The sequence below is a fragment of the Conger conger genome, chromosome 1 (assembly GCF_963514075.1).
Source record: "Conger conger chromosome 1, fConCon1.1, whole genome shotgun sequence".
In the NCBI taxonomy this organism is placed as follows: Eukaryota; Metazoa; Chordata; class Actinopteri; order Anguilliformes; family Congridae; genus Conger; species Conger conger.
In genome coordinates this window covers 80209556-80228303 of record NC_083760.1, presented here as the reverse complement: position 1 = coordinate 80228303, position 18748 = coordinate 80209556, and the positions used below count along the sequence as shown (strand labels likewise).

The following is an 18748-nucleotide window of genomic DNA, read 5'->3' as shown; positions in this document are numbered from 1 at the left end:
GTGTATGGTTTTGGCTTATACTTCCATTAACAGAACTTCAATCTCCGGTTCAGAGAAGCCTTTTCTCTTTTTTTGACTATCTCTTTAAAAAGCTGAAACTCCATATATGGTGTTTTAGGGGCGTCAATTTATGCTAATCACATATTTTGTGCACGTGCCCTTGATTTACGATTACTTGGTATTTATCAACATACACACGTGGTCTACGCGTCTTTCATGAATCTGGTGAAAGTTGTTTGTTTGTTTCCAATCTCACATACATTTGCCCAAAATAGTGATAAACGAGGCCCAACGAGTGGTGTAGTGGCGACAGAAACACTGGGGGTTTTCAAGACCTGACAATAACTGCGATATGACAATAATAATAATAATAATAATAATACATCAGTGTCATTTCTAGACACTCAAGGTCACCTTACATTGGGCAAAATAGAAAATAAACATGGTAAAAACATGCAACATATCCAATTAAAAATAATTTACAATGAACATATAATTCATATCAAACAAACAGACAGCAGACAGAGATAGACACAAGAACATGTCAGGGAAGGAAACAGTCAGGGGTATGCAAGAGTAAACAGATGAGTTTTGAGAAGTTTTTTGAAAGATGACAGTGACTCTGTATGGCGGATGTGTATGGGTAGAGAGTTCCAGAGCCTGGGTGCTGTAGAGTTGAATGCTCGAGCACCCATAGTAGAGAGTCGGGTGGTGGGGATAGACAAGAGGCGAGCTGAGGAGAAACGGAGAGTGCGAGTTGGGGTGTAGTCGTGAAGAAGGTCAGAGAGATAGGGGGTGCAAGGGTGTTCGAAGCCTTGTATGTCAGTAGGAGGATCTTGAAATCAATGCGCTGTTGAACTTGTAACCAGTGTAGCTGACTGAGGATGGGTGTGATGTGGTCATGAGATTTTGTGCGGGTGAGGATTCGGGCAGCAGAATTTTGTATAATTTGAAGTTTGTTGGTGAGTTTGGTGGGTAGTCCTGAGAGGATGCTGTTCCAGTAATCCAGCCGGGAGAGGACAAAGGCATGGATTAGAGTTTCAGCACTGGTGTGGGAGAGTGAGGGGCGGAGTCGGGAGATATTGCGTAAGTGAAAAAAAGCAGTCCTTGAGATGTTTTTTATGTGGGCACCAAAGGATAAAGTATTGTCCAGGATGATGCCAAGGCTGTTGACAGGGGGACAGGGAAACCATCAATGGTTGTCAGGAAGCTGGGTGTTTTGGACAATGTGGATTTTGAACCAATGATTTCAGTTTTATTGCCATTGAGTTGAAGGAGGTTTGTAGTCATCCAGGTTTTAATGTCATGAAGACAGCTAAGGAGGGACAGGGGGGGGGCAAGGGGACAGAGGGCCTGGTTGAGATATAGAGTTGCGTATCGTCTGCATAACATTGGAAGTTGATATGATGATAACACATGATACGGCCAAGGGGGAGGAGGTAAATGATGAACAATAATGGACCAAGCACTGACCCCTGAGGGACACTGTGGGTAACTGCAGCTGACCTGGACCTATGGTGTTTTAGCTGGACAAACTGTTGTCTCCCCGTCAGGTAGGATGTTAGCCAGGCTAGGACAGTACCGGTGACCCCCAGGGTTGCTAGGCCCTCCAGAAGGAGTGGGTGGGAGATGGTGTCAAAAGCAGCGCTGAGGTCGAGGAGAATGAGGATGGTGAGAAGTCCAGAGTCTGCAGCACGGAGGAGGTCGTTTGTGATCTTGACAAGGGCAGTCTCTGTACTATGTTTTGGTCAGAAGACAGATTGGAAGGGTTCAAGGAGTTTATTTGAATCCAGGTGAGTTTGAAGTTGGGCTGCCACAACACGTTCAAGTTCTTTTGACACAAATGGGAGGTTGGAAATGGGACGGAAATTGTTTAGATTATAACAATCTACACCAGATTTTTTCGGTATCGGTGTAATGGATGTCAATTTTAGTGAGGGAGGAACAGAGCCAGAAACCAGGGATGAATTTATAATCTGGGTGAACAATGGGGAAAGGGCATGGAGTGCAGCTTTAACCAGAGTGGTAGGCAGAGGGTCCAACTGGCAGCTGGAGGACTTGGCTATGGTAATCATTTTGGTTATAGCCTCTTCAGTGACTGGAGTGAAGGTGGAGAGACAGCTTTGATATGGGGGGTCCATGGGGGTGGACATCCAGGAGGGCAGGGCAGGGTGACAGGCACAGCTGTATATGGATGTCATCAATTTTAGTTTGAGAGAAGCTCAGGAATTACGTATACTTCTGAAATGCGGGGCTGGCATTTAAAATTATTTCCCTCAAAAATCACAATATTCACAGCTAAGTAGACACATGGGTATGGTTGGCATTTGGTTTCAAATATACGCAGTGAAACAGGGCTACATGTTTAACTCACTGTGAGGATTGAAGAAGAATGGACCTAATGTCTAATAACAAGATAAGCACAAGGGGAGACAGGAGAGACAAAACAAAATGGAGACACAAAGACTGGGGAGATAGCGACATCTGCTGGCAGGGAACTGGTACTGTGACGGAGTAAGAAGAGTGTAGAATATGGTGGCAAATGAGAAGTGTGTTCCCCTTGTAGCAGCTTTTACAGGGTTGGGCACATTCAATAAGACTCTTGCATTTCCTAGTACAGCCCCACATGTTCAGTAAGTAAACCTTTTCTATAATGGTGTAGGTCAGACTCGGTGTAAAAAGGCAAGCCCAAGACCAAAGCTTGTCCTTTTGCAAGTAAAGACTTGTCAATATGAGGGCATATTAAATCAAAAGAGACCCAATATGTGAAATTGATAATCCAATGTCAGCGTCCCAAAAAAGCTGAAAGTGCCATGAAATGCTGATAAAAACATGTTACTGATGAAGAGGGAGGGTGTAGCTAGGAAAAACAAACCAGAGAAATAATGGCACCAGTGTTGTGAGAATACCATTTGTTCAAGATCTTATCATTCACATCTCATAAAAACCATGGATTGTGTGTAAAACGGTATGTTACCATGAAGCAAAAGGCACTGTAACAGTATGAAGGTTCGTAGAGGTATTTAATCATTTATTTGGTTAAAATGTGGTGATTACTACATTAATGGCATTTGGCAGACGGTCTTATCCAGAGCGACGTACAACAAAGTGCATACCCATAACCAGGGATAAGTGCGCTGAAAGACCCTAGAGGGAAGTACAACTTCAACTGCTACTATTGTGTGATGAAGCTCTTAAACAACACAGTCCAGGATCCTCCCATCAGTGGTGACGACCCACAGATGTCCCAGGTCGTAGCTCACGTGCTTGCTCTTGGTGCATGGGCTCGTTGAAATCCACTCTGTTCCTGCTGGTTTTGCGGCAGTGATCCCATCTCTGTTGGGAGAGAGATAAACACATGAGGATAGCTCAAAGCTCGACACACTTTTAATCCACATGTGGACTGTTCAGCATGTTCCTAAACTCGTTTGCCTTGTATTCATGGCTTGTTGAAAGCTTTATTAAATGAACTGCCAATCCATATTTTTTTCCCATATAAAAAAAAAAAAAAAAGAACATTTGATACCTCCAGTTTCTTAACCTTAACACCTATAATTCAGAGGCAATTCTCCCTCCACATTTATGAATTCAGACCTGTCGAACTGCTTTAGTGTATCATTCCGTCAGCATGAGTCCCAGCTAGTGCAAGATATGCGAGGTTCAAAACGGCAAAATAGGCCTACAGCTGTGTAGGTCGAAGAGACCTGAATTCATCAAAGTTAAGGCACACACTGTAGCAGTCCAGGCCCAGACAAAGGTTTCTGAGCCGAACAGAAACTCGGAGGTTACGTTGACTGACTCTTCCAAAACGGATTAAAATGTGATAAATAAATTGAAAAAATAAAAATCTGGTTATAATAATGCAAATTTCCGGGATAAATCTTTTATTTTTATTTTAAGCACCGTCATCTTAACCATAGGCTATGTGAATTTAGCAATCACAGCACACAGCCCATTTCAATTGCACATTTAATGACGTTCTCACAGTGGCATATAGGCTACAAGAAATAGGCCTAATATTGCCGTAATAATGACAGTCATTCTAATACAAAATGCCAAAGAATCCGGTTTAATTCCTTAAACCACACGACCGTTTATTTCCATTCAATTCTTTTCAACAGTGAAAGTAATACAACTATCTGCAGCCGATACATTTTATGGTACCACAGTTTTTGCAACAACGGTTCCTAAGCATGGGGGGGGGGGGGGGGGGACCTCAACTTCTATGCATTTCAGAACTTCAGATGACATCAATTGGTATTCTTTTCAGTGTTACTATTCCTGCTTCTGTCTCCGAACCGTAGTTGGGAGACACAGGGGTACCAAACCACTATTCCTTTTCAACTGCACCCCAACTCAACTCCAGTTATTAGGAAATAATTACCCAACAAGGTGGTTCGTGTTGGGCTGTTTACCACCCTGCATGGCAATTATTTTCACATAACTGACTCGTTCATAGGGTATTCTCTCATTTATACTACGACTAGCTTGCCAATAATGCTAGACAATTTGTTTTTAGTTTAGAAACAAATGTACCAATTGACAATGAGAACGGAATAAAAAATAAAAATTGTCCCTGTTGCTGAGGGAAAAATAAATTTTTTTAAAAAAAATTAAAAAATCTTCAGCCTAAAATTGCCTGCCGCAACTACAAGCCAACCGCATCATCCCCGAAGAAAAGATCACTAGCTCACCATCTAACTCAATGCAATGTAGCCTACAGTAACATATTTAATATAAAAACTTTGAACTGAAAGCTACGCCTACTGGGTCTGCATTCTGCATATTGTTCTGAATTCCGGACAGAAAGCTAGTGGTCAGTATGCAGGATAAGAGTGCAGTGAGTGGGCCCAATCAAAAGCTACCAAACAGCAAGGGCTGCAGGGCTGTTAGAGGTAACAGGGGTTTACTCAGGAATAATCATACGCACTGAGAGAGGACTGTAGAGAAACTCATTGAAAAATACCCTATGCAATCATTAAGTATGTGTGGACCAGGAAAAGAGGTAGTGTCCCCACCCCTTTCAGCTTGTTAAAATGCATGCCTTTTTTGGGAGTCTGGCAACCGACGTTCATCTTTAGACTTAGACGTTGGAATACTTGTTGTAACTCCATAAACTGAAATTAATCTGGCTGTGAGTTCTACTTTTTTTTAATATTCAAGAGTTGAACAAAAAACAAGGGTTTTCACCATGTTTGCCATGATGCAACATTGGCACTCCTCAAGTGTGCAAATAATTCTGGACCTGACTGTACACCTATTGCTTTCCAAGAGAATCTACTGTATGCCAATGGACAGAAGCTACACATCTTGAAATTCATATGTACATGTGGGCGTTTTCCTTTTCTGTGTGAATCACCATCTTACCTGCGGTATACCTCTCCCTCATCATTGACTCCATAAACACTGCCGTCAGTCCCCACTTCAATCATCACCAACGCCCCTGCAATTTTCTGCCAGTCATTCCCTCGGCACGCTGCTGGCGTCACCCCCTGAAAGTACACAGGCTCAACTTAATATCTTATGAGCATACGCCAAGGCACACTTGTGTATTAATAAGCCATTGGGCCATTGCACGGTAACCAAACATGTTGTGCATGGTGTAGGAATTACAGCCCTTTTTGGAGCCAATTTTAGGGGCTCAAATAAATATGTCCTACAAACGATGCTAAAACTCTTTGCATTTGAATGGAACTCTATGGCAATTGAGGGCTGGAACTAGATTCAGATGTAAATGATAGATAAAATAAAGCCATTTAGCCAAGAAATGTGCAAGTCATCAAGATATGAAATGCACGCACACGCACACACGGCGATTGGCTGCCATGCAAGGCACCAACCGTCAGTATCGCTTATAGGAAAACCTGAAAATAAGATATCCAATACCCTCAAATTAAAGCAGAACATCTGCAATTTGAGCTCATGTTCATTATTTAATTCTAACTTCAATATCCTATGGTAAATAACCTTGTCAATGTCCAAATATTTGTAGACCTGACTGTATATACTTGTTCTGTTACACATTTTATATTCCCTGTATACTCCATATGTGGTTCTTTGTTTTTGCATTTACATAAGGGGCTAGAACCGTGTAAAATAAATGTGTTCTGTGTGTGTCATTTAGTAAAACATACTAATCAACATATGATTATTACAAACATTTTGCTTATGGCTGATTCCATTCTTACCTTCCTGAAAAAGATGTCATTGGCTGAATTGACACCCCAACAGCCATTGGGGCCACAGCTGTAGTACTTGAGGCTCCCTGTAATACCAATCCAGGATATGGGGAGGCCAGGTCCCCTGCACCCCACAGTGGCACCCCGTCCCAGGCAGTACACATGATCTTCTATGTTTACCCCCACCACAAACTGGTCTCCTGCATCCACTTGCTTCAGTAGGCCTGAAAGAGAAAATAAAGACAGATGGATAATGGATGGCAAACAGACAACATTTGCGATATACTATATGAATTAAGTCTCTTCTCACAGACTCAACATATTCATGCAAATATCATTGCTCACCATCCACCAGGACCCAGACACCACCCACAAGTTTGAAGATTTGATTGCCTGTGTTGACCCCCCAGACCCCAGCAGGTCCCACAGTAACATGCTTTAGGGCCCCAGGTATCCGGGTCCAGGTTCGCCCAAAAATGGTGTAGATGCTGTTGTCGTCAGCTACTCCAAAAACCTGACCGACCCCTGCATCAATCTGCTTCAGTTTTCCTGCAACTTCCCGGCAATTCATTGCTGAGGAGATAAAAACAGGCAAGGAGGCAGCCAGTTAACACACAACAGTCACATGTACTGAGTGTTAAGCATGTGCCCCACATTTGGCTGAAAATTGGGGAGACTATGTTTAAAAAGGGCTGTACTGCCTACACTGTTCGATTTTGATGTAAATACCCTCAAAGTCAAGCTGAAAGTCACCACTTTGAGCTCATATTCATTATTTAATTCTAACTTCAATATCCTCTGGTAAACAGTTAAAATAACAATGTCCAAGTATTTATAGACTTTAAGAATATTATATATTATATATTTTATAAAAATCGAATTCATATAAGTTATAATTATTAAGTTATATAATTAACAATAATTTAACTGGATGACTGTTTTGATTTATTCAAGCATTACTATTGAGTCCGTTATTAATAACTTAGCTAAATTGAACACTGATTTGAAATCAAACATTACCCTTCGCAACCTACAGTATATTTATGCTTCCTGAAAAAGTAGCAGTGTACAAACATTTAGAGTGCTTACCTAGACTGGTGCCCAGCAAGCAGAGGAACAACAGGATGCTCGTTCTCCCTCTCATAGCTGCTTCAAGATTGTTTCACCCCAGGTGCCAATCGTGTTTAAATACCATCTGAACATGTGTATCTAATTTCGCTAAACTAAGCAACTTGGCCTGCTGTGATTGGCCAGTTCTATTTGGCTGTGTCACCAGATTCAGCAAACCATGAAAATTATGAACCTGATCATGATGATGAAAATAGGCTATTAATTATGCTACTGTGTGCCTCGGGAGAGAACTTTGGAACTCATAACTTCTATGAAAAAAGAAAAGATATATTGAACATTTTACTTAAATTAGTTAATCTCTGCCAAAGTGAACTATATTCTGTGTAAGGGTAATTTTCTTAATTGATTCTTAATTGACAATGTGTGTTAACATAAAGACAATCACATGATTCCAAATAACCTTTTAGTGATAATCCTTATTGCTATTAGACCACTTTCTGAATTAAGTGCTTACTATGAGTCTTTCTCTGTCTCTCTCCAGCAGACAGACAGCCTTTGACCTTAATGTCTTGGCTTCTCAGCTAGCACATTCTGGTCTTACAGCAAGGTCAACAAGGGGTATTCAGAAGACAAAATACTGATAAATGTTCGTGGCCATCTTCATTCTTTTTGTTTTGGTAAAGCCCCCCCTTCTGGAAAAGTGTGTATCAGAGTCTTACTGTGTCTGATGCAAATCAGAAAGCTGGTAAGCTTTCTCACTTTCTGTCATTTCTTTGCAAATAAATATGAAAGTTAAAGAGAAGAATAGCTATTGTTGTGTTTTTACTGGATCTGTTTCATCAGACGATGCCCACGTGTGAAATGTTAAAAAGGGCATTTTTCCTCAACGTCTGTCATTCCATCAGGTAACAGACATGTAAAATCCATCACCATGGGAAAGGCTAAGTAACTGTCAATTCAAAAGACGCATCAGAAGTCTACTAATGGGCACAAAGAAATAACTAAATTGGTTCTTAGGTTCACCAAGTCTGAAAAAGAAGCATAAAACTAACAAACTCTTTGGAAGGATGGCATGAAGTAAGCCCTTACTGAGTATAATAAACAAAACCTCCAATGCCTGAATATTGCAGAATAAGGTTATGCTCAAAGGAAGCGTTTAAAGCCTGCAGTGCTTTAAAATGAAAAGTTAAAAATGAGTAATGCCATGTACCATTGGGAAGCTTGGAGTGTTCTCAATTGGGAAAAGGAAGCACATAACTACCAGAGTTAAAACACCCAGTCATAAGTATTTAGTCACAGGTATTGATAGGCTGTTGAATGCGTGGCATAATTACATAAGAATTACTCTTGTAATATGTTGTTATTCAGGGAGCAGCAATTATTTTTACCAATGTATTGGAATACCTCCAGGCTATTTTTAGCTTGATTCAAGTGTTATTCAGAATAAAAATGTTTTCTGGTTGAATGTTTGTATCTATCCTCAAGTTCTGGTACTGGCTATGAATTATGTGTTCCTAGGGAAACACGTTTCATGCTTATCATGTCATGTTTCATGTTTAGTTATTGTCTTCGTTATTTTATTGTCATGATTTAATTGCAACAGCAGGGGCAGACAGAGCGGAGTCAAAAAACAGACCAGGGTCAAAAATCAGGGGGGTCAGTCCAAAAAGGCAGAGGCACAAATATCCAACAAGCAAAGAAGAGTCCAGGGAAGCAGGCAGGGGTCAAAACCAGAAATTCTGAAAAACAAGGGCAAGGACTCTGGAACAAGGGCAAGGACTAGGGAACAAGGAGGCTAGAACCGGGGAAAGGAATACAGGGCTCAGGACTCAAAAGACAAAACTAGCAGCGTGCAACTGAAAAGGACAGGTATAAATACACAGGGGAATGAGACAAACTAGGCGGGGCATGTGAGTGAGGGTGGTCTAACAAATAAACATCAGGTGAGACATCTGGAAAGCCGGAAGTAAGGAATGTAAGATTGGAAGGAAGATTGTAACCACCCGAATAGTGGGGCAAGCAGACAAGGGAGTGACTGGGCTAGAAAACATTCAGACTCAGACATCACAGGGGAAGACGAGTGCAAAGACTAATGAATATAAACAGAACACCAGACATGAATGTGAAAAATAATAAATTACAAGAATAATGATAATAAACAATGATAAACTAACACACAGAACACAGGAACATAACACAAAACACCAGATTGCTTGGTTTCTTCTCCTTATCTCCAAAATCTAGGCCTTAGTTCTTGACCCTAAAAACGGGTCACCCATCTGTAATTTACCGCCAACCCCCACCAGGCAGTGGTCAGGGGGCTACAGAAAGACGTCCACCTCCAGCGGAATTCTCCTCAGAACACAGATCTGACCCATTGCGAAGTCCTCAATGACATCCAGTCGATCAAGCAACTCGCTGGACAGGTCAGAGCTTCTTGCGTGAAGGAGCTCATCTCGCTGATGACGTACTACTGTGGGTGAGACACCTGGATGATCTCAGCGTGGCCATACAAAAACTGAACAGTAATATTTTTGGTACAAAATGGGAAAATATTGTTATACATATAAATCATGGCAAGATTATTCATGACAACCAGTGCGAGTGGTGAATATGGTCTTCATGTCCCTTATAGCGATATGCACCAATACGGTGATCTAATTTAAATACCTGATTCTTCACTACTACGCAGGTTGAGCGTATGGCAGTGGAATTTAGATAGACCTGTTTTAGGTGAATCAAAGAAAAAGAAACCAAGAATCCAATACAGACAGTACAACTACTTATGATAAACATACAAACAATACATAGACACATTAATGAGGTGGATAAAGAATATTTTCCCTTTGCTCTGACACAATCCACCTATGCCAGTCTAAGGCTTCAATGAACTCCCTTACGACATAACAAGGGTTCTAGTGCACACAAAGGTCCAGAATCTCTTGCTGGCAGCAGCAAACCAACCCTCGGCATATGTTCTGCAGGCTAAGACACGCTCGATGGTATGGGTCTGATTGACAAGTGAACGGCTAATAGAATGGAGTGCCTGCGCTTCAGATCTAGCAGCTGTGAATATTTTTTTTGTAAACTATTAATGATATGCTTGAGACCAGTGATCATCTGGTTTAACAAACTTGATGAAATATAGGATAATTAATTATCCTATAAGTATTTGGCGGCACGTCTGCCTAAGAATTCAGAGACTAAATTATCGAGCTGTGCCTGTAGCCATGCATACTACTATGTTGCAGTATATTGCAAGCAGAACAGAATACTGGGAAGGTTAAAACTAACATATACCAAATACAAGATATATAATGCAGCTATTTGCTTCAAAATATAAACATTTATGCACGGTGAATGTCTGCATAAATCCATAAGTCAAATTAAAGAATGATTTTTAAATATATATATATATATACACATTTATGCAGGGTGAATGTCTGCATAAATCTGTAATCAAATTAAAGAATTGATCAAAACAAGAAATCGAAACAAAACAAATCATACACTCCCTCAAGATAAATCATTGAGAGTGCAGGTTCACTGCTCTTACAACAAGTAACACCACAGGTGACAAACAATTAAGGAAGGAGAGACAAGAGCACAAAGGGAGCAGTGGGAAGCTGTGAGGGGGGCAGTGAGAAACTGAGAAGTTTGAAACTGTGGGGGGAGTAGAATGACCCAGAAACCAGTCCTTGCCAGAAAATGACCCCCCTTGTTAGGTTTTATGCCCAGAGATGTAAATAAGAGGAGGAATTGTTTCTTCTCTTTTACTCTTAAATTTGCTTAAGCATTTTTCATTTGGAACACCTTCCAAAATATAAGCCAGTATATATATATATTAATATAATTCAGTGTTACTGGGCTACAAAGACCGCTCCTCTTGTCAACATCTCACCATATAGGTACAGATGCCACAGGTCACTAAATCAGTGAAAACTTTAAAGGGTTAATTTCATGGTATTAACTAGTTTATCCATGGTCTAGAAAATATTTGAATATATATATTTTGTGCTAGTGGGAGAAACCACACAAACATACAATTAGATTTTTAAGTACACACATGCCACAGTTAATCTAACTGGCATCCAAATAAGTATGTTAGTGTTATTAACTAACAGTTCCTAAATGGCATGCACAGACATGCAGTATACCGTATATAATAATATAAATCCTCTGCATTCACAATGGTGCAGCTAGAGCCCACAAAGTGAAGCAGAGGAAACTAATATGGTGCACCAAGATGCACTATACATTTGGCCTATGCCTGAATTATTTAATTTATCCTATAGGATAAAAGATGTAATCAGGGAATTCATCCTTTTTATTAAGGATGTATCCCTACTAGGGCAAAGTTCATTTGACATTTATTACAGAACATTTGGTATATTTAACTATCCACATCCATCCATCCATCCATTATCTGAACCCGCTTATCCTGAACAGGGTCGCAGGGGGGCTGGAGCCTATCCCAGCATACATTGGGCGAAAGGCAGGAATACACCCTGGACAGGTCGCCAGTCTATCGCAGGGCACACACACCATTCACTCACACACTCATACCTACGGGCAATTTAGACTCTCCAATCAGCCTAACGTGCATGGCTTTGGACTGTGGGAGGAAACCGGAGTACCCGGAGGAAACCCACGCAGACACGGGGAGAACATGCAAACTCCGCACAGAGAGGCCCCGGCCGACGGGGATTCAAAACCAGGACCTCCTTGCTGTGAGGCGGCAGTGCTACCCACTGCACCATCCGTGCCGCCCCAACTATCCACATGCCTATAACAAATGCTTTCTAAACTATAGCCTATGTATTTAATTACAAGTATACAACTGTTGCCAATACAGGTAGCACATGCCAGAGGACTCAGTTTCCAGCAGCTCAGAAAGACAGACATTCTGTGAGGCGACACCCGACACCAGTCTCAGAGGTCTAGACATAGGCACCACGCAGCAGATTCCCCAACCTTGTAGCAGCGCATCAGAGGGACGGAGACTCGTATCTGCTGTGGCACCCAGCGGCCCTATGACGTAACATCGGGCCCAGTACAGAGATATCGCGACCACTGATACAGGCCTCAATCACTGAGACTTAAAACTGCTGTTCCCTACGGACAGATGCCTGATAGTCTCAAGTGTTCAAGTCTTGTTATAAATACCTCACTTGTTATAACCACCACAATCAGAGGGCTTGAGACGTATACCCGCCGTGGAACACAGACACCCTGGGTTCAGTATCAGCACTCTTCAGACTCTGCTTAAAAACGGGTCACCCATCTGTAATTTACCACCAACCCCCACTAGTCAGTGGTCAGGGGGCTAAAACAAATGGCTTCTACAGAGACAGCTTTTGCCCAGTTTCCCCTTGGCTCCTGAATGGTTATGATATCAAAGGTAGACTGTTACAAAAACTAGACCATTACACCAGTCGCACTGAACCAATCAGAATAACACCAAACATTACTATATTCTGACCTGGGATTATCATGAAACATCTTTATGCCATCTCCAGTATTCCTGTGCCCTAACCCTGTAAGGGATGTGAGAGAATGGGGGGCTCCCCAGGGGGCCCAAGAAGGCTCCTCTAGGAATCCTTCTCTAGCTCTCCCCCACAGGCATGTGTGCCAAAAAGGTGGGGGCTAACAAAGTATGCTCTGGGAGGGGGAAGTCAGCAAGCTGACCAGCGCATGAGACCAAATGTTACTTATGACTGGCTTACAGTTACACAAAGCAGGATTAATGAGTCGGTCAGAGAACTGTAAACAGAGTAAAACCCGGACTGTGCCCAAATCACAGCTGTTCCCGGTTTGGTGCAGTTATCCAGTTAATTCAGTAATCCTGCTGTGTGGAACACACCCCAGTGTATGCCACTATAAGTAACTCAATAGATACTTTATTAACTTGAAAACCACATCAGAGCTGGGAAAATCATGCAATTGAAAAGATTATGAGGTTATATTACACTTTGTGTAACATAACCTGGAAAAAATAATTAAAGTTTAAAGGTCAAACTGGGTATACAGTTATCATTGAGAGTCATTCCAGATAAGGGCTTGTGGAAACAAACCAAAGTCAGGTCCAGTGATGACTGGCTGCTCTGGTCCATCAAAATCAAAATGGCGCTGTCGGAATATTTTGTTCTTGAAAAATATAGGTTTGCGTGCATGTTTGTGTGCTTACTCATCCTAACCCAATGAGCAAAAGCCTGAGTCTAGACGTCTAGAGGGGTGAAAATCTAGGTTGACAGATGTTTTGCCAAAATGGGTAACAGCAGTTTTAACAGCATCTCCAAACCGCTATATTTGAAAATGCATGGCTTCTAATCCTACATCAGTTTCACCCTTCCTCCCTCCGTTGGAAACTTATGTCGGAATAGATCCCATGCATTTTTAAGTATGGAGGGCTTTTTTTTTATATGAAAAATTGTACAGGTCCTGGAGACCCGTATGCACCAAGACATTTAAATCACAAAAACAAATTGTCATGTGGGAGGTAATACCCGTTGTTACCAGCAGAGGGCCGAGCATCATTGTTTGCACCTGTTCCTCATTGGCGTTAGGGGAATTACCTCCCTGGAGCATATTTAAGCCCAGAACTGACAATCCTTCAGTGCTTGTGTGTCAACTGTTCGCTCTTGAGCCAAGCCGGTAAAGCACAAGGTAGACTCTGTCAGTCTTTGAGTCAGGTACTGTGCTGGTGTTTTCTAACAAAACGGGTAAGGAAGGCGTTCAGTATTCTCCTATTGTACACTGGCGCCCTCCTATAAGGTCTAGTATTTTCTTTTATTTTGGGACTCGTGTGAGTCGGGGGTAGAGGGATGTTGTCCCCGGTAATTGTATTTTGGTTTGATTTTCTTCCCGAGCTGCGCCACGAGGGGTTTATTTTCTCGTGTCTAGCACTTTTACGCTAGGTTGTATTTTCTTTTCGGCGGTCCCGGTCTGCTACCGTCAGTGCTGTGTTTCTGGCACCAATTTGGTTTTGATTTTCGCCCTGTTTCGGAGGGTTGCTTTATTTTCTCAGTCGTTTTGGGCTTTATTTCTGTTATCGTTCTAATTCACCTTCGGGTTAGTTTTTGTTCCTCCCTCTGTTTTGGGAGTAGGGGTTATCGCCTTTGTTTATAGTGAAGTTTAGTGGCGAACACGTTTGTGTGCTCGCTTAAAAAGGGTTTCCCCTTTAGTCGTTACTGGCTCTCCGCTCAACCCCATCCTCACACAAATGTACTATTAAGTGTTTATACAGTTTAAAGCATTTTTAATCTCCGGTTCAGAGAAGCCTTTTCTCTTTTTTCGACTATCTCTTTAAAAAGCCGAAACTCCATACGGTGTTTTAGGGGCGTCAATTTATGCTAATCACACATTTTGTGCATTTTGCGCCCTTGGTTTACGATAACTTGGTATTTATCAACATACACACGTGGTCTACGCGTCTTTCATGAATCTGGTGAAAGTTGTTTGTTCGTTTCCAATCTCACATACATTTGCCCAAAATATTGATAAATGAGGCCCAACGAGTGGTGTAGTGGCGGCAGAAACACTGGGGGTTTTCAAGACCAGGCTTGATACGGTGTTAGATACCATTTCACTTTTAGGCAAATTAAAGAGTAGATACACTAAGGAGTAGGAAAAGGCCAACATTGCTGGGCTGAATGGCCTGTTCTCGCCATTTCCTTATGTTACATCAAGTCTCCACAACAACACAAAGCAGTATGTATCAGGCAATAACTTTAAAAGTACCTTGAGTGGACTGCCATATTTGGTGAAAGATACTGTGATACACATTCTTAAAATACTTTGAAACCTACAATGGCATGGATTAATTTTTAACTTCTCTTGCAGTTTCCACTGGAAATGCATAATGCCTACAGAATTCAAGGCAAAACTATAATAAATGAGTAAATTCCAGTAGACACTACATGGAAATTATTTCAGTCAATTATACATTTTAAGCAAAGATATCCATGATCAGTGGTATTTCTAAATTTGCATACATTGTTGCCTTCCAATGTATACTTTGTTACTTTCCAGAACAAATCTTTTCTACTATTGTACAATGATTCAGCAGATCTGAACATGGTTTCTACTGTCTGCTGATACAGTACAAATGTATTTTGAGTTTTGAATGCAGTGTATTTACTATTGTTTAGTTTAAGTAGAAAGATTGAGTGATACACATTGTACAAAACACATATATATTCCCAGCACCATCATTTGCTTCTTCTGGAAAGATTTGAACTAATTGTATATTTAATGTGCCTAGCTAAATTTCCCTCTGTTTCAAACAATGCAGAGCAGACTCAAGGCCAACTATATACAGTGCACTGAATATTTTTTTCTTTATTTGGATCTCTACCCCACAATTTTAGATTTGTAATGAAACAATTCACATGTGGATAAAGTGCACATCCCTTTACCTTTTAAAGCTCCAGGTTTGGGATTTAAAGGTAAATTTAAAGTAGTTATTTAGTTCTTTGTGGCATATGCTTTGCATGCAATGACTGCTTGAAATCTGTGACCCACAGACATTGGCAGGCACTGAGTATCTTCTCTGGTGATGCTCTGCAATGCTCTCCATCTTTTAGTTCCTGCTTGTTTTGAGGGCCAGTTGCTTTAAGTTTTCTCACCAGCACAACTCATTTGTTTAGGACCACTGTCTTTCTGTAGGATGAAGTGTCACCACTCTGATACAAGTGAATATTGCTCCTATATGTTGTTAGGGAAAATGCCCTTTTTAACATTTCACAGGTGAGCATCGTCTGATGAAAGAGATCCCAGTAAACAATGATAGCTATACTTGAGTTTAACTTTCATATTTATTTGCAAAGAAATGAGAGAAAGTGAGAAAGCTTATCGGCTTTCTGATTTGAATCACACAGTAAGACTCTTATACACACTTTTCCAGAAAGGGGGGCTTTACCAAAACAAAAAGACATGAAGCTGGCCACAAACATTTATCAGTATTTTGTCTTCTGAATACCCCTTGTTGACTTTGCTGTAAGACCAGAATGTGCTAGCTGAGAAGCCAAGACATTAAGGTCAAAGGCTGTCTGCCTGCTGGAGAGAGACAGAGGAAGACTCCTAGTAAGCACTTAATTCAGAAAGTGGTCTAATAGTAATAAGGATTATCACTAAAAGGTTATTTGTAATCATGTGATTGTCTTTATGTTAACACACATTGTCAATTAAGAATCAATTAAGAAAATTACCCTTACAATGTACACAAGACCCTTTTCCATAACTCTGCAGGCAATTTTAGGTACTTCTGACCTGTCAATTAGGTGTTTTTTTTCTTATTCAATATGATGAGTCTTCTTTAGTCATCAACTGTAGATCAACACAGTATTTACAGTATACTGTAACTAACTAAAAAAAAAGAAAAATGTTTGAAGGATGAAAAGAAGTTAATTGAATGTGCAAGTACTTGATATCTTAAACCAGGGGATGGCTTCCCCCGTCATACCCCAATGAGGCAGTGAGCTTGCAAATTGAAAAACATTCAAAGCTTAATGTGTGGTACTCACTGCATTTTTGAGTTACAGCAGAGTTTATTTACTCATGTTGTTTATTATGTCTTTTAATGTAGAAAATATTTTTCAATAAGTTTGATCTATTTGGCACCAGTTTCAGTTAAACACATGATCATGAAACAAAGGCTCAAAAGAACAAAACAAATACTCATATGGCAAATATTTTGATAACAGACAGTTCAACACATCCACCTGGTACAATTTATTCAGACATGCTTCATTGACCGGCAGCATTTCATTCCATTGCGGTTGATGTTTAACAGGTTAACACCTGCTAGGTTGGATTTGCAGCGCTATTGCATTAATCTTTAATCAACTGATAAATGGGAGCAATTTACAAAATCTCACTTTAAATCATGACTCATTCGCCAAATTAAGTGGACCATACTGCTTTCCCATTTGATTTAAGTTAAATCCAATCCACTCTCCAGTCAAGAAATATCTACAGAAAAGGACCCGGAAACTGAGAAATCGTCCAAGAGGTAAGAAACGCATTTCCAAACGTCCCATCACCTCTCCCATTCAACAAACCACTCTGAGGTGGTCTGCTATTGAAAAATAAGGACCGATGCGGAGGTCATTCTGCGGAGTGGATTATCCCACATATTACATATTGTCTAGAAAGGCGCCACTTCAAATAAAATATTTTATATACAATACATTTCACATGTATTGTAGGGGAAAATTCACAGAACAAAAGATCTCCCTCCTAAAAGCATGATAAACAATCACAAGTCAAAATCAGACTCCACCTTAGTGAGCAGGCTGGTTCCTCCAAAGCGCTCGATGATGTATGCTAAAAGTGCTGATAACGCCAAGGTCGCGTCTTGGCAAACTACCAGACCTCATAAAGTTCTGGATGCCCCCCCTCTAACACGTACGTCATCCATACACGTCACTCTGTATCTTTCGCTTTTATAAGACGAACTAAGCAGCAGTAATCATTGAAAATATACAGACATACTAAACATTTCATTAATATTCACTTCTAATATACTTTTCTAATATACAGACATACTAAACATTTGATTAATTATTCTCTTCTAAGGGAGTAAATGTACGTTTCATTATTTGCATTCTTTGCTCTCATTTCAACCGTTTTCACTGTGGTTTCTTGTTGCGTTGTCATAAGCTCAGCTATAATTAATGTTCTAGGTCAAATAGTTACACTTCTGGCATAAAACATCGAGAGTCCTGGAGAAATCAGCTGTAAAGGCATATCTCGCTTTGCCCGTGTCCTTGACTACACAGTTCGAGACGCCTCCCCCCCAGCTGGCTGGCTCACTGTGTAATTCTAGCACAATTTTGCAGTTAACCTATGGCCCCGAATGTATGAACGTTGCTTGTTTTTCGACTACTGTAGGGGAAATTCCCTGGAGAGGCCACGTCTTGCAAACAACCTTTCCCGTTTAAAAGAACCCAGTTCTTTCACAACAAGGAGAGCTACAATAATTCGAACTTTATTAATACTGCAGCATGGAGAATGCATCACACCAATGTGAGAATACACACTAGATTTTAGCAGACAGGGTGTCTACTTAGTCTGGTTATGGAGGAACCGACCTTGGGTGCGATTCCTCGTCATTATTTTTTATCATAACAAGCACATGAGCTGGTTATCTGTCATAAGCACAATTTATTCTTTTAAGCAAAACCATGGGCTCCGTGACCAATGACCTGGTCACTTCCTATGGGAAAGACTCAGGACACTCCCACAGTGCCCCCATTTGGACACTTTTGTCATTACACTCTTCACTGCTCTCCTGGATTAATGATGGACTTTTCGTGACAACTACAACATAAGACATAAGGATAATCTGTTTGGTATGGATGTGATCCGGTAAAATCAAGGAACCGGATGAGATGCATTTCATACCAAATGGAGTATAATAAACCATAGTTTCAGTAACTCAAGGGAAAACCTACATGTCCTCTCTGGTAATCAACTGTGGGGCGACATGGCTCAGG

At 40.8% G+C, this 18748-nt stretch overlaps 1 protein-coding gene across 2 annotated transcripts; it reads right to left on the bottom strand.

The window, feature by feature from the left end:
* Positions 1-3004: 3004 nt before the first annotated feature.
* On the bottom strand, positions 3005-17588 carry LOC133141488 (fish-egg lectin-like). Of its 2 annotated transcripts, none has more exons than XM_061262070.1 (5): positions 17533-17588; positions 6525-6752; positions 6189-6403; positions 5368-5492; positions 3005-3336 (listed from the first exon to the last, which is right to left on the bottom strand). In XM_061262070.1, the coding sequence occupies exons 2-5, from the start codon at positions 6748-6750 to the stop codon at positions 3195-3197; spliced, it is 708 nt and encodes a 235-aa protein (XP_061118054.1). In that variant the 5' UTR covers positions 6751-6752; positions 17533-17588; the 3' UTR covers positions 3005-3194. The 2 variants fall into 2 exon arrangements, with proteins under 2 accessions (XP_061118054.1, XP_061118046.1); XM_061262062.1 differs by lacking the exon at positions 17533-17588 and adding an exon at positions 7269-7331.
* Positions 17589-18748: the final 1160 nt, after the last annotated feature.